The 22,863-nt window shown below is 43.3% G+C and overlaps 1 protein-coding gene across 1 annotated transcript; it reads left to right on the top strand.

Moving 5' to 3' along the window:
- The first annotated feature begins 2,586 nt into the window (after positions 1–2,586).
- Positions 2,587–16,515, top strand: LOC113624679 (B-lymphocyte antigen CD20-like). The gene is made up of 7 exons (XM_027114592.1): positions 2,587–2,721; positions 8,807–8,969; positions 9,422–9,541; positions 10,715–10,771; positions 12,497–12,733; positions 13,694–13,795; positions 14,669–16,515. Exons 2-7 carry the CDS (start codon positions 8,823–8,825, stop codon positions 14,909–14,911), a joined length of 906 nt encoding a protein of 301 aa, XP_026970393.1. The 5' UTR covers positions 2,587–2,721; positions 8,807–8,822; the 3' UTR covers positions 14,912–16,515.
- The last annotated feature ends 6,348 nt before the right edge of the window (positions 16,516–22,863 follow it).

The raw sequence follows: 22,863 nt of genomic DNA, 5'->3' as shown, positions 1-22,863 counted from the left end.
TACTATGTGACTTTGAGCCAGTCTCCCCCGAAGTTCCCACTGAACTTTGGTTTCCACAATTACAACACTGTAGGTGTTATATGGACAGTGCCTGGCATATAAGCAGATATTCAACTAATGTTATTTTTTTAATGTAAAGTAGTCCCTCGGAACAGAAGGAAGGCCTCATAAACTACAAAGCTCTTAATTACTCGAAATTATATTTTCCTTAGTAATAATTATTTTTTATAAATACAACATTGGGACTTTCCAACTTATAACCAAGTTCTATTTGCAAAAGGATCTTTATAGTTTCACCTCCGAGGGACCCTGCGTCTCCTTTACCAATTCTCTGAAACCAAAACCCTCTAACACCGAATGATTCTGGGTACCGATGCCTTGTTGAACAGTTGGGAACACACCATAATATTACTTTCTGATACTGGATAGTATTGTGATAGTCATCTGGATGGGAGAAAAAAACCACATCAGGACCACCGGCTCTCACAGCACCACAGAGAACATGGCAGTCAGAAAAACCAGCCCTGCTTTCCAGAGACGCACAGGACAATGGCGGAATAGGGCACGGACACAAACAATTATGACGCAGAATGTAGTTCTCCTAAGAGTGGCAAAATGTCTCAAGGATAAAAAAGATGGGAGCGTTAGGAGGTGGGGGGAATAAAAGAAAGACAAATTCCTATGAGGCAAATATTAACTTAATAAAAGGTTAGTTAATAAACTTCGATGGAGACTTTAAGGAAGCAATGATCCTTTGGAAGCAGGAAAGCCACTAGACAATCACAAGAGGTTTAACCGAGAGAGAGAAATATTAGACGTGTAACAGACCTAATAAAATATGCTCAAACATTACAGTGGGGAAAAAAAGATGGAATAAAGAAAGTCCTACTGAATCCAAATCCAGATCATAGGAGGATTTCAACACAAACACTGAAAGGTCAATTAATCCAAATTGGCAACAAAGTGAACGTTCATATAAATTCAAATTCAAGCTTATTACAGGAAGAATCACACATAAAGCCACCTACATCTGATCTCACTGTAGCAAACCAGAGTAGCAAACACCCCAAGACAGGCTTGGGGAAAAACACAGGGCCTACACAGAGATAAGGATGTGAAAAATCCGGTTGTGAAACCCCAATTCAACCCTCATTCATGCACTGCGTTTGCCAAGTTCTGACCTGCTCCCACAGTCACTGAAATGAAGGCACACTCCTCCAGCCACCCGTAATCCAGGACTCAGACCTCCGGCCTCACAATCATCCACAACTCAGACCCTGTGTCATCAGCATCCCTACACCACCAACCATTCAAGCACTTCAGCAGATATTCACAGACCCACAACCGGAACCTTAAATGGGTGGCGGATCTTATGTTTCCACTTCTCTTCTCTCTGTAGCATTAATGAGAGGTGACCCCCTGACTCCTACCTGTGTATACCTGATGACAGCAAGTTCTCTATTCAAACGTTAGCCTGTTCCACTGATGAACTGCTCCAATGGTGGGTGGGGACATGGCATTTTTTTCTATGTTGCCCCCAAATCAGCCTCTCCAGAATGACTTTTACCCATTGGTTCTAACCCTCTGATTCCAAACCGTCTTAAAGAAAAGAGAGGCAGAGGGAGACATAGAGAAGAGAGGAGAGAGAGTGAGAGAGAAGATATGAACGAACCTCGGATTCAGCAACAGAGCTGCCATGTTTCAGCCCTTTAGACTAGGCAAACGATTACCTAACTACAGCCCTGGGTCGCTAACGAAATACATCAATGGAGAAGAAAATTACCAAGTAAGAAAAATCCAAAATATGAACATAAAGGTTGTATATGGTAGGGCAGTGGATACAATACCTTTGGGCAAAACTTTCTTTGATGCGTCTCCCAAATGTTTACTCTCCTGGCCACCAGCTTTCTCCATTTCCTCACCTGATCTAGTGCTGGGCTTGATGGCTACATAGCTCTGGCCCCGACTGAAAAGAAAGGGGACACTAGGGTACTAGACAGATGGAGGGAAAAGGTGGGTTTGTAGGTAAAAGTACTATTTCAACGTACATCCCCAAATATGGAACTCTTGCCTCAAGCTTCTGGGGACATGTTCCACAGCACCAAAAGATATTTTTAGGCCATTTCTACTAAATTCAACACGAGACATACACGGTCCCACTCGAACCCTAAGTGTGGGCAAATGAGGATGACATTTGAAGAGGATACACACAACACTTCCAAGGGTATGGGCTTAATGATTCTTCAATCTCTCTGCATGGATGCCTCCCTCCCACCCACCCATTCCTAAGAAAGTAACAGAAAAAGGTAAAAGTCCTAACAGCCCATCTTTGCAGAATTTCTAGAGCCCTTCGTGCCCTTGGGGACCCCCCATCCACACCTGCTTACAGGGTGGGGGCCTACATAGTTCTTCTAATTAAGGCAGCGTAAAGTACGCCCGGCAGTCCCCTGGGATCTTTTTCAAGAAGTGAAACCTCCTGGTAAGGCAGAAACTTTTTTGTATATCCTCTCCAGCTCTGATAAGTGTGTATTAAACTAAAGTAATTGGGGCAAAACCCAAGGTAGCAGAAGCCACTAATTTCCTGTCACCTGGTATCTATCAGCAATCCCAGCCCTGGTCCATCTCACTCGCCCGCTGTGTGCTTGAGAACCTAGCTGTCTAAGCGAACTCAGCCGCAAGCATCCACGTCAGCCCTTGAGCCTTAAGACCTTGGAGACTCAGGTAAGGAATCCATTTGCTTTGCTTAAGTGTCTAAAAGGGAGTGACAGAGAAGGCGTAGGATGGTTTGGGAAGACTGGAGATTCTTGGCTTTAATTCTAGGGCTTCCCTGGTCAGGTCTTCTGATAGTGTCATCATTTGAGGAAAGGCGATACCAAGGCCTGCTGTCCGTCCACCTACTACCTTAGCCACTCACTCTCTCTCTCTCTCTCTAGAATGACCCTGGCCCGTCTACAAAAGTAGTAAATTGCCACATGTAGATTAAAGCACGGTTACTACCTGCTGGGCTCAAACCTGAGCTCCACCATCAACAAGCCCTGTAACCTCAGGCAAGTTACTAAACCTCTGTGCTCCTCGGTTTCCTCACCTATAAAGTGGGGGCGATAGTCATACCCACTGCGTTATGAAGAATAGATGAGCTAAAATCCTGACGCTCTTAGAACAGCCTCGAACCAAATAAGAAAATAAACAGTCACGGCTGTAACGAAAATAACTCCACGCCTCTCGCTTTCAATGCTTTTGTCTCCAAAGCAACCCCACTACATGTGGACACCCCTAGGTGTGGTTCAGCCTCTCAGGAGGACATTTTCTGGAGGGGATTGGTGGACGCCAAGTCGAGCACAAAACCCTGCCTCAAATCCGTCACAGAAACCGAGAGAGAGAGTGGGCACTGGAGACTAGAGGAAGATCTGATGAAGGCCGACAAAGACGACCTCTAACCCCGCCGTCACGGTCTCCTGAAACCAGTTTATAACATTCCCTTCCCCTGTTTCCCATAACATGGCTTGATCGCACTGACTGACCGGTGAGATGAAATCAATCACCTTTTGGTCCGACATCCTGAGTGTCTGTAAACCTGTCCCGAGGAAGTAGTTCAGTTTAATGTTCAGTTTACCGTTCAGTTTACCATTTCTTGAGCTCATAGTATATAGGAAACAGGTTCCCTGCGTAATCCTAGTAAGGCGTTCCCAAAAGGAATTTACACTCCATTAGAGGGACTAACAATATGACATGAGAAAGTGACAAGTAAGGAATGCAAAGAGCTGTGGGCTCTGAAGGAGAATTCCTGGCCAGGAAGAGCCTCGGTGATGTGAATGTCTGATGGGCAGCGGCACTGAAAGTGAAGGGGGTGGGAGGGGGGTGGGAGGAGAAGCATTTCAAAGTTGAGAGGTTCAAAGAAGAAAGCGGGAGAGGCATCCAGACCAGTGGCTCTGTGGGGAGTAGTGGGATGTGAGCTTAAGAAATTACGTAGAGGCTGTGAGCGACCAGGTAAAGGGTTTTCCCCGGCAGGCAATGACAGATCAGAGATGAGTTCAAGTTCAGCGTCACTTCAGCAGGGATTTAAGGGAGTCTGATCTAGCTGCCTTGTGGAGGACGGGTTAGAAAAGCGAGAGACAGAAGGCAGAAAAGCAAGATTTCTGTGCTAAACCAGTAGAGGAAACGAGAGGAGAGGAAATGAGAATCAAACTCATGAGGGGACACTGGCACCTGCAAAATACGATATTTACAGAGGTAGAAACTGCCTGACTTAGCTTCCATGTGGGAGATGAAGGAGCTGGAGCGGAATATGGCTCCAACGTTTTAAGCCTGGGTGACAGGGGTACAGATGTGAAGCCACCCGAGGGATGATGCCTGGCTTTGCAGCACGTTCTTTCTCTCGTGGAGCTTTTATGCCCCCACCTCGCAGCAGGCGGGGTCGTAGTGGCAGGCGGGATCTTGGTGGCCTGCAGGATCTTAGTTCCCCGACCAGGGATCAGATCTGTGCCCCTGCAGTAGCAGCACAGAGTCTGAACCCCTGGGATGCCCGGGAAGACCCTGCAGCACAGTCTTTGAAGAAGGCGGTTTCACCTGAGTGGCTCTGGCAGGAAGCAGACGCGGAGTGTCGAGGAGTGAGTGGGTCGTGAGGAAGTGGAAGCAGAGAGGAAGCTTTTAAGACGCTGGGATTATAGGACTGGGGAGACTGCGCAGTGGCTGGGACAGTCCTGGATTAAAGGAAGGGGTTTTGGGACTGGGGAGACACCGCAGCACATTTTAATCGTAACAAAGGTTCCAGGGATGATAATTATTCTTTGAGCCCTTTAGTAGTTTATAAATTGCAAATTATCTCATGTTCTCAAAACAAAACTTTGAATAGAGAGATCAGGTCACAACGGTAGCAAGCAACAGAGCTAGGACTAGCTCTTTCTGCTCCGTACTCCCCAAATATAGCAAGAGACTGAAGATGCAACCAATCTCATTGAAGGACTAACGACACAGTAGGAGACGGGCTGTAGAGCAAAGGCAGAGGAAAAGGAAGTATTAAGAATATTATTCCTCAGAGACAAGCGCACAGGAGGCCACAAGGGATGAAAATGCAAAACTATTTGAGCGGCAAAGGAGGAAGTGGAGGTAACAAAATCTGGGCAGCTTTGAACTTCTGAGTAAATGATGGAAGTATTAGACCTAAAGGTCATTATTCAAACCAAAGCCCATAAACGCTGTGAGATCTTCTTCAGTAGAAGGACATGGAAATAGTGGTGCCTTTTAAAAGCCCAAGAAGATTTGCAGAAATTGCTGTAATAAAACAGGGCAGTGTCTGATAAACTGAGTCCTGATTTTAGTATAGTTCGGTGATAATAAAATCTTACGACCACATTTTGACCAATGTGATCAGTAACCACTACTAGTGTACCAACTAGTCTTTGAGCATAACTGTGTGTTGGAAAACACACAGTTGGGACAAACAGTCATGGTGAACAATTAAAGAAAAAAAATATATAGGGTAAGGCTACAGGACTCTACAATAACCTGATGAGTGTGTGGTCTAGTTTCACATATTCCCATAGAATAAAATGAATAAAATCTTTCATTACCCAGTCAGCCTACAATGACCTGGCATGCATATATATATATATACACACACACACACATATGCCAGAAAAAATGAAGTAGCATAGAGAAACAAGTATGTTTGTGTTTATAAACTATTTTACAGTGGTATGTGTTGAAGGCTTTGTAGAAATATAGTTGCCATAGTGAGACATCATCTTAAGAGAAATAAAATATTCCCCTCCAACGGTCATTACTGCCATTAGTCATGGCAGACAAAGCCCAAGGAGGACTTGTTTACACAAAAGGTTTATCTGACTAATAATATAGACACAGCCTTAGGCAGATGAAAAGTGAGGAGAAATGAAAACAATGGTAGTCCAATCATCTCCTTCTGTCCAGATAATTGATGACCTTTGCTTTATAAGTTGTCCTCATTAAAACGAGCCCTCTGGAGAGGAGTGTGGTAACCTCAGCTCATTCCATACTTACCGTGGGAAAATTAATTAACCTCTCCGAACCCCCATTTCCACAACTGCAGAGAAAAAGAAACTTCCCACTTAGCAGGGGAGCTGTGGGAGCGTGGGAACTAACTAGCACAGAGCGGGCGCTCAGTGAACAACTCCAGCTACGTGGTCCAGCCCGAGGTGCGGCAGAAAGAGCGCGAGCCTCGGAGCCCTAGGGGCTGCCTTTCTGGTTTGGTTCCATCACTAAGTGCAAGGTCTTTAACAAGGCGTGTCTCATCCTTGGGCCACAGTTTCCTCATTTATCAAAGGAACGGAATGGTTTCTGAGGTCTGACTGGCCCTAAACACTCTGCCTGAATCCGTCTGTAAACACCTTAGTGGTCTATATTAAAATATTCCCTCCTGTTGGTGGTCTTGCGGGGTGGTTTGTGGTGCAAAGCGGATCCCTAAGAGCACACGACATCTGGTAATCTAGGGCTGGGGCAAAATCAGGTGTGGAGCACCCACAGCCTCCCCTCTTCCCCTTCAGCCACGGTCCAGACAGATACTCTGTTTTCAACCGATGTATAGTCACCCAAACCGCACATCTATTTGAAGGAAAAGGAAGAGATTCATAAGTGAAAGGCTGAATTCCTATTCCCCACGGGGGACAAAGCAGCCTGGTACCACAGATACCTTGTTGGCTAGGTCCAAGCCCTCATCTTAAATCTCTGATGGTTGTGTAACTTTGAACAAGTTACCTAACTTCTCGGTGCCCTTGTTACCCTTTCTACAAAACAGAGGCCACGATTCATCCCTTGTCTGCCCTGTGAGGCTCAGATGAGATGCCAGATGTGAAATGTCTTTGTTACTAGGAAGGGGGTACAGATGTGAGGCCTGGGAGACTCCCGGGCCCCTGTCTTCCAGCATACCTGCAGGTGCCCAGCCCTGCGTGACTTTAGGAAGGTAAGTAAGCTGGACAGACAGCTTTGGCCTCCAAGGCCCCTTACGTGACTTACAGTCAGTAAAGACAAGACCAAAATTGCGTCCCTAAAGAGAGATTTCCAGGTCCCAGGAAAGACCCAATAGAATTCATGTAAGTAATTGATATAAAGAAATGAATACTGAAGGGAATCACGTGATGAAGAAGGTAGAACAGTCTTAAAATGTTAGAGCTGGAAAGGGACATTCATCACGGAGGACGAATAGCATTTACTACTTCCTGCCTGTGTACTAGGCACTTTCACTTACGTTCACTTATTTATTTCTCACAACATGTCTCTGAAAGGGGTATTGTTCTCATTTTTCAGATGGGAAAAGTAGAAACTACTGCTCCTAAAGGTAAAAATATTGAACAAGAACAAAAGCAGCTAATAATGATTCAGACATGGGTGCTTTTTTTTTTTTTTGCCATACGCGGGCCTCTCACTGTTGCGACCCCTCCCGTTGCGGGACACAGGCTCCGGACGCGCAGGCTCAGCGGCCATGGCTCACGGGCCCAGCCGCTCCGCGGCATGTGGGATCTTCCCGGACCTGGGCACGAACCCGTGTCCCCTGCATCGGCAGGCGGACTCTCAACCACTGCGCCACCAGGGAAGCCCCAGACGTGGGTGTTTTACATACATTTACTTCTTCAATAATATTCATGAAGAAACTACTAAATCCAGGCATAATTTTAAATACTAAACAACAGAGAACACAAGGAATTTATATTCTAGTGGGGAGAGACTGACAGTACACGAGCAAGCAAATACAGTAATTCCTCACAGGGATAATGCTACCAAAATAAATAAAATGGGATGTTGTGAGAGAGATGCATTGCGGATTGAGGGCTCAGGAAAGGCTTCTTTGAGAGGCTGACGTTTAAGCTATCCCTGAACGGAAAGAAACCAGCCATGCACACACCATCAGCCCATTTAAGTCTCACAGCAACCCTATGAGATAAGAATGACTACTATCCCCATTTTACAGTTGAAGAAGTTGAGGCCCAGGGAGTTTAAAGAACTTACCCAGAGTTTCACAGCAAATAGAAGAATCATGACCTAAACCTAGGCAGTCTGATTCAGAGGCCACAGTCTCACACAGAACCTTCAGGAGCCTCCTTGAAGTGATTTACTCAAGGTGGCAGAGTTAGTGGGAGGAGGGAAGATTGACTCGGCCCCTCTCGACTCCAACAGTCTTCACCATCCTCCAGCATGGTGACTCTGGCCCATCCCAATGGACAAAAGCAGGTAAGCAAAGGGACAAGGACGAGCCCACACAAAACGCATTTTCCAATATGAAAGCACAAGGAAAGCATCCAGAGATGACAGAACACAGAGAATATGAGTGCGACGTTCTCGACAGAGAGAAAACACGTCCAAATGTGTCTGTCAAGAATACTGGCAGGGGCTTCCCTGGTGGCGCAGTGGTTGAGAGTCTGCCTGCCGATGCAGGGGACGCGGGTTCGTGCCCCGGTCCGGGAGGATCCCACATGCCGCGGAGCGGCTGGGCCCCGTGAGCCATGGCCGCTGAGCCTGCGCGTCCGGAGCCCGTGCTCCGCAACGGGAGAGGCCACAACAGTGAGAGGCCCACATATCACACACAAAAAAAAGAATACGGGCAGGGATCCCTGGGCCCATAAACCCTTGCGTGAGTTGCCCCCTCCAGAGCCTGTCTTAGAACATGGCAGGAGGCCTTGCTTGAGATCCAGAGTCACTAGGAAGAGGCCGTGTCCGCCATCAGTGACACCCACAGAGAGAATACAGAGGGAAGTATTCAGGTGCACGACACGAGATAAAAGACAGCCAAGAATCCTGTTCCCTCTCCTCATTTTATTATTTGTTTTATTTTTAGGACTTTTGAGGGTGAAATGACGACGCCCAGAAATTCCATGAGTGGAGCTTTCCCGGCAGGCCCTATCGCCATGCAGCCTGTTCAGAAACTAATTCCCAGGAGGGTGCCTTCAGTGGTGGGCGCCACACAGAGCTTCTTCATGAGGGAATCTAAGGCTTTGGGGGTAAGTCAGTTGCCCTCCATTCCACATCCTAGGGACTCTCTGGCCTACAGAAGCAGATGCTGTAGGCCAGGTACACAATTCAATCCGACTGGAAGGTATTTGATCCCACCGGAGGTGATCTTTATGTCTGACACAGGGGGCCAAATCGGGGACGTACAGAGAGACTATCATGGTGATCTTATGCCCCCACTTGATCTTGAGGCTTGCAGAGTTAGGGGTCTCCCATCCCAGGTCATCACCAGCATACCACATATACCTGCCTTGGAAATGCCCCAGGTGGTGGGGAAAACGAATCGGAACAAGACAAGGTCTTGGCACCTTCACCGCTTGCTTTGGACATCTTACACAGCCCCGTCCAGGTCAGGAACCAGGGCTTCCGGCCTCACTTTCGCTTTCTGACTTGACGATGACCTACTTCAGTTCATCCATCAGTGCCCCTATTCTCTCCCCAGGCTGTCCAGGTTATGAATGGGCTCTTCCACATTGCCCTGGGCGGCCTCCTGTTGCTTCACGCGGAGGTCTATGCACCCATCTGTGTAACTTTGTGGTACCCTCTCTGGGGAGGCATTATGGTGAGTAAAAACTAACAACCATTTGGGGAGTGATACAGACAAAAAGGTTAAAAAGCTCCACAGGAATAGACCAGATTATTGCTGTGTTGAGGAAAGCGCAGGAGCAGGGAACAGGTTATCTGGTTGACGTGATTTAGTGGAAAGAGAGGTGGACTGCACGGAGCGTGAATCCCATGGTTGAGAGTCCGTGGTCATGCTTCGTGGCAATTCAGAGAAAGCTGCCCTACACGGATCTACACAGGGAGGAAAGACTTCTCCAAGCAGGACCTCTCCAAAGTCAATGTCCAGCATGAAGGGGGCTGGGTACTAGACGTTTGGACTGTAGAGCATGGTGTTTCAGAAAGCAAACTTCCTCCCACCTGCTCCTTCTTCCCTGCAATTCTCTTTACTTACTATCTCACGTGGAGAAATTAGTCCCATCCCAAAGAAATCTCCCCTCACTTATCAGCAGAGCAGTACTCCTTATGGCTGTTTCACGTGCCTGTTTTCCAAGCTGGTAACCCTGTCTGGATGTGGTATGGGACGGTGATGTTTTCATCACCATTACCCCTTCATAGATGCCACTATGAAGACAGGTCCAGGATTGAAATTTTCAGCACAAGGAGAGATGGAGTCGTGAAAGAGTTTCCTCCATCTTAGAGCTTGGATAGTAGAAAAGGAAGATGAGAAATAATGGCCACTTCCTGTAGCAGCCCATGTTTGAATGAAGTCCCTACGACATTCAGGCCAAGTATTTCTTCTACATCAATTCACTCATCATTGCCATCAACGCCATTTAAAACACTGTGAACTCCAAAGAGCAATTCCCCAAATTACAAAAAGGAAAACTGAAAATAAAACATTTAAATTCACAGTGTGAGTACTAATGGACATGGAAATGTGAATTCTGCCTCTGGTCTTACTATATTCCTAGTCACAGCTCCCCATCTGATTGAATAAAAGGCATGGACTGAATGGGATTGAGCCTGAATAAGGGAGAAATATGCTGAAAAATGAATAAATCCATTAAAAAGGACTGGATAGTTTAGTTAAAGTGGTTGAAAGTGTGGATAGCTTTTCTACAACCAGTTCTCAATGTTAAAAAGCGATCTCCTTCTCTGCCCCTCTCTCTCTCTCTGCTGCTTCTCCCATCTCGCCCCTGCCCTTCCCCACCCACCACCTCTCTTTTTACAGTATATCATTTCTGGATCACTCCTGGCAGCAGCGGAGAAAAACTCCATGAAGAGTTTGGCAAGTAATCGTATGTCCTTCCTTCCCACACATCAGAGAAGTAGCTATTTTCTCAGTTGAAAAGAAGGACCCTTGAAGACCTTTGGAGTTACAGTAGCACTGAGTTATCGCTCAATCCTAAGAAGCAAAAGATCCTCTATGATGCCGTTGTGATTTCATTCATAAAAAACATGGAAATGAGATATTCATGGAAACAGAATTAAAGGCAGATCGTTGAAGAGCATGCTTATGGTCTTAGGAATGTGAGATGCTGTGTGAGACTGAGATCTCTTTGAAAATCTTGTCATTTCTCTCAGACCAGCATTTAGGAAAACTGTCTAATCAATGCTATGACTGACTCAAGTCCTAGTTAACCTTCAGCTGTAACCCTGGGCAAGTCAGTTTACCCCTGTGTACCTCTGAATTTTATTTTATTTTTTGTGGTACACGGGCCTCTCACTGTTGTGGCCTCTCCCGTTGCGGAGCACAGGCTCCGGACACGCAGGCTCAGTGGCCACGGCTCACAGGTCCAGCCGCTCTGCGACATGTGGGATCTTCCCGGACCGGGGCACGAACCCGCGTCCCCTGCATCGGCAGGCGGACTCGCAACCACTGAGCCACCAGGGAAGCCCCTGTACCTCTGAATTTTAACCTATAAAATGGAGATAATAGTCTTTGCTACCGTATGAAACTCTCCTGAGGATAAAATGGAATAATATATATGAGGGTGCTTCAGATGCTATAAAGAGCTAGAGTGGTCTTGTGCATATCACCCCTCAGGACACATTTACACCCAGAAAGAACCCCTGATTCTGTACAGGTCAAGAGCTTACCAGCAAGCTTCCTTCTTCAACTTTTCTCCACTTACTACGCTATCACTAATTTGAGTCGCTTCCGAAGTCAGTGGGGACGGAGGACGTTGAGATGACTCCTGTCTAGAGGTGGTCTGCCAAACTCAGCTTGGGGGAAAAGAAAAACTGTTTATGAAGATCAAGTTGTATTTATTCTCCAAATACAGTCAGTCCTACTGACTTGCCACCTGTAGGTCATACAACCAGGGATGAAATATGTGTGTCTTAAGATAATCATCAACAACCCCACACCATTATGGTACTTTCTGCACATACCTTCTTGTTTCGAACTCTTATCATCCCGGCAAGGTAGCACAGTCACACTGACATCCTCTTACCTGTGCTGCCCGGAGACATCAGCCTTAATTGTATCTTGAAAGATGATAGACTGGGGCTGACTGCAACCTGGGGCAAGAGGGAGGGAATAGGGGTTACCATTTGCTTGTTTCCACTTGATGGTACAGACCTAGAGGGGTCTATGTGCTCTTTCCCTACCTATACCCACAATGCCATCCTGCTTCACTGTGATCTAATCTGAATACTATTCATTTCATTTACTCAACAGTTGTGTATTGAATGCCTACTAGTATTCTGGTGGCAGTGGCAGTGAAAGGAAGTACAAGGATTACTCCTAGGATGTTTTCTTGATGAACTGATTGGATGGTGGTGGCATAAATGAGATGGGGAAATCTGAGAAAGGGACAAGGTTCAGACATGAAGGTTTTCATTTTATAGTGACAAAGAGACTAAAAACAACTGAGAGAAATAGAACTTAGTATGATTTAGGTGTAGTGCCTTTCTGAGTCAGGGGAATGGGATCTGGAATTCCTTCCTAGCTTATATTCTTCAATTGGTAATTAAACTCAATTAATAAATCTTTATGTCTCTATTTCAGGTCAGAGGGAGAATAATAATGAACTCATTGAGCCTCTTTGCTGCTATTTCTGGAATAATTTTTTTGATCATGGACATATTTAATCTGACAATTTCCCACTTTTTTAAAATGGAGAGTCTGAACCTCACTAAGGCTCCCACACCATATATTAACATACACAACTGTGAACCAGCTAACCCCGCTGACAAAAACTCTCTAGCTATGCAATATTGTGACAGCATACGGTTTTTGTTCTTGGTAAGTGCGAAACTGGATTTATTTTCAGGGAGGAAGTATGGCATTTTTCTTATGACCATCAGCTCTAGATCCAGTCTGTCTGTGTCTGCTACTTACTGCCTATATGGTGTTCAGCAAGAATTCTGATCACACTGTCTCATTTTCTTCAACTGTAAAATGGGGAAGGTGATAGTATTTATTACTGTTTATAGTATTTATAGAGCTGTTTTGAGGGATGAGTTAATACATGGAAAGCACCTAGAACAGTGTCTGGTACAAAGAAAGTGCTAGCTTTAACATTTATTATTATTATTAACAGAAGATTTATTATTATTATTATTGATTAAGATGAACACTGAAGAACCTAAGTTGTAATAAACACCATTTGCCTCAAGGAGGTTTTTTTTTTTTTGCGGTACGCGGGCCTCTCACTGCTGTGGCCTCTCCCGTTGCGGAGCACAGGCTCCGGAACGCACAGGTTCAGCGGCCGTGGCTCACGGGCCCAGGCGCTCCGCGGCATGTGGGATCTTCCCGGACCGGGGCACGAACCCGTGTCCCCCGTATCGGCAGGCGGACTCTCAACCACTGCGCCACCAGGGAAGCCCCCTCAAGGAGTTTTTAGTGTAGAGTTTGAAGGGGAAAAAAATGCATCTCCCAAGTGTGGAGAGATTTCCTTAGTGCGATACCATACCACCTAAAGCTGGATACAGTTCAATTTGGGACTCAATAATTGTTCTCGCCTACACAGAATTGATTCTTCAACTAATTATTACTGCTTTACTTTCTGTCAGCAACATACACTATCTGTCATGTGCCAGGAGTTGTGCTAAGGGTTAGGGTTATGCAGATACTAGCAGTTCTCACAGTCAGTCATTATTTCCCTAAAGAATTGATCTTTTAGTCCACAGTCACTTACAGAGCACCAGCCATATTCTTATATTTTCATTATTACCTTTTCACCCTCACTTTTCTGTTCTTCAGGGCATTTTTGCAGTGATGTTGCTCTTTGCCTTCCTCCAGAAACTTGTGACAGCTGGCACTGTTGAGAACGAATGGAAAAAAATATGCTCCAGACCCAAAGCTGTAAGTAGAAGCCATGCTGTTCACAAACTCCCTGTAGGAAAATCACATCTACAAAGAGTCATTTATGGAGAGTGTAATCTGATGAGCCTGGGAACATCATGAAAAGTGATCCTAGCATATTTCTGGAAAGCAGAAAATACCAGTAATGGAGAAAAGGTCTTGAAATCTGAAATAGGTTTAAAGGTTAGACAGAGGATACAGTCCTATGCTATGTACATCCTCTTACTAACCTTTTTGCTGGACTTCAAGTCATCCCTCTTGACTTCAGAATTCCATACTTAATGCATAAAAACAGGATGGCTGAAGGCTGATTAAAACCACTATTTCTTGCACCTCATTTCTCAGTATTCCCTTCTCCTCCCCTCTTTCCTTCTAATCCCTCTTCCAAAACAATAGGTTCAAAGAGGCTCCACAATTGGGAGATATGAATATCCCAGTGACAGGTCTATTATCAACTGCTTCAGAACCATAGGATGTTAGCTTTGGAAGAGAATTTAGAAATCATCATCAATTCCTTCATTTTGCAGATGAGGAAGACAGGGTTGGAGAGAGAAAGTTACTTTCCCAAGGTTATCTCCAATAAAGGCCAGTCAAAACTAAAATCTAAATTCCTCTATTGTTGCAGTGTTATTTCCCAGACACTGTGCGATCATTCCAGGCAAAGTGGCAAGTGTCTGCTCGCCTTGAGGATGAGCCTTGATAAGTGATTTGATAAGAATCTGAGCAGCTGGGAAATCAATCCTGGTACTGGGAAGCATATAGAAAATAACATGAATAGCATAAAAACCAGGAGGCATTTGATATTCATACAGATTGTTGAGAAATGTGCCAGTGATGAAGGTCAAGAAAAGTTGGTTCAATTTTGTGTTCCAGAACGTAGTTCTCCTGTCAGCAGAAGAAAAAAAGGAACAGGCAATTGAAATAAAAGAAGAAGTGGTTGAGCAGATTGAAATATCTTCCCAACCAAAGAATGAAGAGGACATTGAAATTATTCCAGTCCAAGAAGAAGAAGAAGAAGAAGAAGAAGGAGAAGGAGAAGGAGAAACGGAAATAACGTTTCCAGAACCTCCCCAAGATCAGGAAGCCTCACCGTTAGAAAATGATAGTGTCCCTTAAACTAGTTTTTTTCTGTTTTCTGTGTTCTTTTTTTTTAGACATTAACGTTCACAGCTTCCAAGAGACTTATTTACCCCCATTTCTGAAGGCACTCTGCATGCAGCCTCCATGTCGCTCTGGTCTTTGCATGGAGGGACCACAGCTCCCTTCGCCCCGTCCTCATTCAGAGGATGAACATAGGCCATTGTAGTAGACTGTATCATCATGTTTCTTGCTTAGGACAGCTTTCTTACGTTAAAAAACAATAGGCTGAATAAGGGCTTCAGAATGTGGTTTCTCACTGGTCTGTTCCTTGGATAAGGTGCAGTGGTAGTCACAGCGGTAGTAGTTCGCTTGTCTTTTCATTTTTTCCCTCCGCAATAGGGAGACTCTGCACCAGATGAAAAATGTAAGTGACTGCTCCATGCCGTCCCAAAGCTATCTTTAATTCCTTCCACATCTACATTTTTCGTGGAGTCTCTTTTGCACCACTGTTTTCAGGAAAGCAAAAAATAATACTGAGGTACAATAAAGATCCCATTCCATCTATCTTTATATGGGGCTGACACTGTGGCTTCCACACCCCACGGGGGCAGCTCTAAGTGGCCAGTCCTCACCCCTGTCTTTGTACAAACAGCACCGCTTACACATCTCCGTCTGTCTTAACTTCCCCTAACTCCTCTTCTAGGCTCTTGGTTGCACTGTCTACCTACTTTTAGCCTTTAGGCAAAGGAAGAAAGAATGATAGAAAAAGTGCCATGAGGAGTACCCAAATTACAAAGGATAATCAATACTTGTATTTGTAGAATATTTTCCAGTTCACAAAGTATTTTATCAAATAATTGCAACTGAGCTTCCATGATCAAGGAAAAAAAATCCCTATCCCTGTTTTACAAATGTTCAAAGAGAAAATAAGTAAATAAATAAGTAAAGGTTATTTGTCAGTAGTCACAGCAAGTAATTTTGAGAGCCTGTTTCATACCTAGATCTTCTTATTCAAATGCTATAATGCTTGAAATAACCAAATTGCCTATCGAATGTCTACATAAACTACTAGAGCCAAGTCAACAGGTTTTATCAGCACCTGCTCTCTGACCAGCATGAAACAGGTGTTGAGAAACACACACAAGAGTCAGAAGTCAGGTTTTACCCCTTGGGGACAAAAAGACTTAGACATTCACAACCTTTGAAAAATCATTAATATACAATTAGCTGTCAGATTATAGAATGCAGACACTAAGTGCTATAGACATTCTGAGAAAGAAGATCATGCTTGAAAATAACATAATTACTTATGATGCCAAATCTCAGGGAATATTTACCCTATTTCTAGATTCTTTTTCATATTCAGAGACGTTACTACCCTACATAGAAAGAATGTTAAACTAGGAAGACGTCACTATAAGCTATCAGCTACATTTGAGCATTTGCTACATGCCGAGTGCTGCCAGGCTCTGGTAGGTACATAGACAATGTAATTTCCACTCTCAGTGCTATTTCCACTTTGACCACCAATGGAAGATATTTCCTGTGATTAGGAAAAAAAAAAGGAAGGGGGACATTTCTGTCTATGTCCTCGAAAATGGCTTTAAATGAATAAAACTGTATGTGTGTTCTCGTCTGCAGCAGATGATTCCAACATGGTGTTTCTCTAATCTTCTTTACTCTTGTAACATTTTGACCATGGGAGGCTCCAGCAGCCTTAAGCTCATATTCACATAATCCCAAACGGGTTTGAACTGTAAGATGTCAAGACATCGACTATTCACGTCAATATATTCTACCACACACACATATTCCCGTGGAAAATTTTCCTGGAACAGGTCATTAATAACACACTCCTTGCTGTCTGCGCTCCAGAATGTGACTGGAATATATGGTGGTAGACTAGGACCAGTGCCTGCCTTGGACTAGGGGAAAGGGAAGAGGTTGTGGCAATGGCAGACTCAAGGCAAAATTCAGAGAGAAAACCTTCAAAAGAGACAAGATCTTATTTCTATCTCATTTTCTCCACTTCTGAAATATATATGAGCATCCTTCTCCAAACTCATGGTTTCCTTAAGAATTTTAGTTTATTTTGTTCATTTTTATGATCTCAAATAGTTAGTTTTTTCTGACCTCACGTTAACTCCTTATAACGAGACACCGCTGATGTCTACTCTTAAAAAAGAATGAAAATCCTTGCTATGACCTTCTCCCCAATTATCTCTTTGACAATTTGTTCATAGTAGGGTGACAGACCACCCCACTCTGCTCAGGACTGAGAGATTTCCTGGGATACAGGACTTTTAGTGCTAAAAACCAGATAGCCCGAGGCAAACCAGGATGGCTGATCACCTTAGTTCACAACAGTACATAATTTTACCTACTTGCAATCACTGCACAATGTAATCTTTTTATACTTAAATTTATACCATAAATATGTTTCTTTACTGGTATATAATTTTCTTAAGTATTATTTTTAGTTGCAACTGAGCACTTCATTGAATCAATATAGAATAAATTCACCCTTCCTCTATAATTGGATACTTAGCGTATTTCCTTTTTTTCTATTTTTTTTTGCAAATCACTTTCATAGCTGCAGAAACCATGAGCAAGGAAGAAACATATTTCCTGTTCTCATTATTCAAAATGTGGTTTCACACATTAGGCCTTGTCAAAGTCCACCAATAGGAAGTACTGGCACTGGTTAAAAACCAGGGAATTCCTTTTTATTACACTTTCAGAAGAGAAAAGCCCAATACGCAGAAATGGTAGCTTGGATTTGATTTGTTTTAAATTCTTGGTACATAACCTAAAACACAAATCGGAAAATGTCCTAAGTCTAAACCTTAAAGGGGTTTCCTTTCATTCAAAACCTGGTTATGTGTTCTGAGCTAAAGAGGACCAAGGAATATAAAATGAATATGGTAGAATCATATGGTGGCAACATCAAAGCTAAGCTAGGATTTTCCCATGGAGTCATGTTTGCCCCTTGTTCACCTCTTCCCTTGGTGACTTACTGTAAGAAAATTACTCTTACCTAGTATGCATCCTGCTGCAAGGGAGAACAAAAATCCTAAAGTAAGACACGAACTCATCATTGGGAAATCATTAATTCAATCATCCAAAAGTACTTACTGATCCCAGCCTACCGGTAAGCAAAAATAAGCAAGTCCTCTCATTTTAAGAGCTTACTATCTGGTTGGAAAGACAGACATTAGTAATATATCCGTCAGACCTACTACGGGTATGGCAACCTGTTAAGTACAGAGGGTATACCTAAATATAAGAGAAACTCCCTGCCCTCAAAAACCTTACTGCCTAACTAGAGGTGATAAAAACCATATATGTTAAAAGATAAGCAGTAGGGAGCCAAGAAAATTCAATGGGAAAAGAATAATCTTTAAAAAAACCGTGGTGGGAAAACTGGGTAGCCTCATGCAAAAAAGAATGAAATTGCATGCTTACCTCATATCACATACAAAAATTAACTCAAAATGGATCAGAGGCCTAAATATAAGAGCAAAAACTACAAAACTCTCAGAAGAAAACATAGGTATAAACTTCATAACCTTGGGTTAGACAATGGTTTCTTAGGTATGACAACAAAAGCATAAACAAATTAAAAAGTGAACGTCATCAAAATTAAAAACTTTTGTGCTGCAAAGGGCACTGTAAAGGAAGTGAAAACAACCTACAGAAGGGGAGAAAATATCTGCAAATTATATATCTGATAAGGGTCTAGTATCCAGAACGTATAAAGAAAGCTTACAGCTCAGCAATAAAAAGACAAATAACACATGTAAACTTGGGCAAAGGATTTGAATATATATTTGTCCAAAGAAAATATACAAATGGTTAATAAGCATATGAAAAGATGCTCATCACTAGTCACTAGGGAAATGCAAATCAAAACCACAATGAGCTATGACTTCACACCCATGGGGATGGCTATAATCAAAAAGAAAGTAACGAGCTTGGTGAGGATTTGGAAAAATTAGAACCCTCATACATTGCTAGTGGTAATGTAAAATGGTGTCGCTGCTTTGAAACGTTGTTTGGCAGTTCCTCAAAAAGCTAAACATGGAGTTACTATAAGGTAAGGCTCAGTAGTCCACGACTAGGTATATACCTAGGAAAAGTGAAAACACAGGATCACACACAAACTTTTATAAAAATGTTCACAGGAGCGTTATTCATAATAGGCAAAAAGTGGAAACAACCCAGATGTCTATCAACTGATGAACAGATAAAGAAAATGTGCTATATCCATATAATGAAACATTATTCAGCCACGAAAGGAATGACGTACCGGTACATGTCATAACATACATGAGCCTTAAAAATATCATTTTAAGTATAAGAAGTCAGATATAAGAAACTATATATTGTATGATTCCATTTATATGAAATGCACATAATAGGTAAATCCACAAAAACAAAAAATAGATATAGGCAGGAGACAGGGGGGCAGGAGAGACAGAAAGTGACTGCTGATTAATTAGGCTTCCTTTGGCAGGATGAAAATATTCTGTAATTATATAATGGTGCAATGATGGTTGCATAATTTTGTGAATATATTAAAAAAAACTTTAAAAGATGTGTGAATTATATTCCAATAAAAATAATTTAAAAAGCGATGATAAGTGACATAAGATAGCCAGGAAGGGCTAAATAACAGTAAAAGGCGCTAATGCCTAGCACAAAATAATTGCTCCATAATATTACAGGAACGAGCTCAATGAAGGCTAGGATATTACAAGGAAATCTCACGGAATAGAAGGGAGTTGAGTTGAATCTTAGAGAATAAGTAGAAATTATATGATAAGAGAAAAAGAACATTCCAGGTAGGGGGACCAATACCTATACAGGATGAAACAGAAACATTCTAGTTGTGTTCACAGCCAATCAGAATAGCCTAGATGGATTATGGTTAAATCAGGGTGTAATTAACTTAAGGCAATAGACAAAGGCTGGAACCACACTATGCAGGGTCTTAAATGCTCATGGCATCTGGACTTTAATCCATAAGCATTAGAGAATCATTGGAGGTGAACTGAGTAGGGAAGAAAGAAATTACAATTAATAGTTTAGAAAACAAGTGAGACAGTAGGAGTAAACAAGGAACTAGACCTGAATTAAAGACTAGAAATAAAGGTAGGGGGCTATATTTTAGACATTTGGGGGTAGAAAGGACTTAATAAATGTGAAGGAATTTATTAGATATAAGGAGTGAAAAAGAGGAAGAAATCAAAACATCTCCCAGCTTTGGGTTTGGATGATGGGAAGTAGGAAGGGCATTAGATGGTGACGATGCTAAAAGAGAGAGAGAGAAAGCTGAGAAAGGAGAAGCATGGGCATTGGATCATGAGCTCAGAATGGAGCAGTTCTATGATTTCACATCATAGATTGAAGATTCATTATGATATGCACTGCAAATCGCTGGAAATGCAAGCTTGAAAATCAAATAAGAGAACAGGATTGAAAGAACATGGCACTGCATGAGGAATTCACCTAAAATTGATAAGTTATGGGAATGAATGAGAGTTCCCAGGGGAGGGTGACACCTTGTAAGGAATGCTCACATATGGCTGTCTGAGAAAGTGAAATTAGTGAAGATGAAATTGAGGATGTCAAAGAAAGTAGGAAAGAGATTTAAGAGAATGTCCTGTTTTGGAAGCTAAGGAAGGACAAGCATCTCAAAGGGCCAGGAGGAAGCAGAGCAGTGTTGTTGAGAAATCCTAAAGAACAGGGATTGAACAGAGCTCACTGGATACAGCTAACAGGGCGTCACTAGCGGTATTAGGGGAAACAACTTTAGAAAGGTATTAAGACGAGAAGAAAGACTGCAATTCACTGAAAATTGAATGTGACATGAAAACATTTAAGCTGTGAGAGAAGATTCTGCTTTGGGAATGTTTGGTTGTAAAAGATGGTAGAGAGATAACCGATGGTTTGAGAAACAGGGCAAGAAATTACCCAGAACAGTGGGTGGTCTAAAACCTGCAGGCACAGATAGGCACAGGGTGCTTTTCATTTAACAAATTCAAATATTTATTGCACGTGGGCCTGGTTCTAAGTGATGAGGATATAAGCAGTGAACAACACAGACAAAAATTCCTGCCTGTATCGAATTTACATCATTAAACTTCATTAAGGCATTAATGGGCTGTCACTGGTGAGCAGTCAAGAGGATATTGGAAAGTTTGGACACTTTTCACTTCAGGTGTTTCACTGCCAACTTATTAACATTCTAACAACTTACTGACAACTGTGTGTGGCTTTAACAGTGTTTTTGATCTTCAAAACAATATTTCCTCAGCTTTGATGGGAACAACCAGCACAGCCAATACGGTAGAAACAAATTTGTGGGCTGCAGCACCAGACAGGAGCAGTATTACTCCAGGAACCAGGTGAGATCAAGGAAGGGAGAAGTAACTGGCCCCCTAAAATGTCAAGAAGCACTCATAGCATGACTATTGGGCACCATTTTTCATCAGCTTCTGCAGGGAAAGAGCTGCCCAGGGATCCATCAACAACTCTCTGTGCTTTTATCTGTACGGGAAATGAAACTTAAAGTTATGCTTTTGCATGTTGCAGGAAACAGCTGCAGTAAATCTACGTTTATGACAGGAACAATCCAAGTCATAAGATGGTAAAAAACTTCATTCAAACTTATTCAATGAAGCAGACACATAATTCTTTGTTCGTTTAAGAAAACTTGCATTTTTAAAAACTCTCATGTGATTCTAATGTGCAGCAGTTTGAGGCCCACTATTCTAAGTTCCTTCTATGGAATCCAAATAAGATTTTAAGAAAATAGGTAACTAGTTATCACTTTAAATGACTTCTGAGAGATTGGTCCAAGATGGCAGAGTAGAAGGACATGCTCTCACAACAACTGGCGAGAGCACCAGAATCACAACTAACTGCTGAACAATCATTGACAGGAAGACACTGGAACTCGCCAAAAAAGATACTCCACGTCCAAAGACAAAGGAGAAGCCACAGTGAGACGGTAGGAGGGGCGCAATAACAATAAAATCAAACCCCAAAACTGCTGGGAGGGTGACTCACAAACTGGAGAACACTTATACCACAGAAGTCCACCCACTGGAGTGAAGGTTCTGAGCCCCACGTCAGGCTTCCCAACCTGGGGGTCCGGCAACAGGAGGAGCAACTCCTAGAGAATCAGACTTTGAAGGCTAGCAGGATTTCATTGCAGGACTTCGACAGGACTGGGGGAAACAGACACTCCACCCTTGCAGGGCACACACAAAGTAGTGTGCACATCGGGACCCAGGGAAAGGAGCAGTGACCCCACTGGAGACTGAACCAGACCCACCTGCTAGCGTTGGAGGGTCTCCTGCAGAGGCAGGGGTTGGCTGTGTCTCACTGTGAGGACAAGGACACTGGCAGCAGAAGTTCTGAGAAGTACGCTTTGGCGTAAGCCCTCCCAGAGTCCGCCATTAGCTCCACCAAAGAGCCCGGGTAGGCTCCAGTATTGGGTCACCTCAGGCCAAACAACCAACAGGGAGGGAACTCAGCCCCACCCATCAGCAGACAAACAGATTAAAGATTTACTGAGCTCTGCCCACCAGAGCAACAGTCAGCTCTACCCAACACCAGTCCCTCCCATCAGAAAACTTGCACAAGCCTCTTAGATAGCCACATCCACTAGAGGGCAGACAGCAGAAGCAAGAAGAACTACAATCCTGCAGCCTGTGGAAGGAAAACCACATTCACAGAAAGATAGACAAGATGAAAAGGCAGAGGACGTGGTACCAGATGAAGGAACAAGATAAAACCCCAGAAAACAACTAAATGAAGTGGAGATAGGCAACCTTCCAGAAAAACAGTTCAGAATAATGATAGTGAAGATGATCCAGGACCTCGGAAAAACAATGGAGGCAAAGATTGAGAAGATGCAAGAAATGCTGAACAAAGACCTAGAAGAACTAAAGAACAAACAAACAGAGATGAACAATACA

This window comes from Aethalodelphis obliquidens, unplaced genomic scaffold (genome assembly GCF_003676395.1).
Source record: "Aethalodelphis obliquidens isolate GAN/ISIS:26980383/991018 unplaced genomic scaffold, ASM367639v1 scaffold14, whole genome shotgun sequence".
Lineage (NCBI taxonomy): Eukaryota > Metazoa > Chordata > Mammalia > Artiodactyla > Delphinidae > Aethalodelphis > Aethalodelphis obliquidens.
This window is presented reverse-complemented; position numbering and strand designations above follow the sequence as displayed.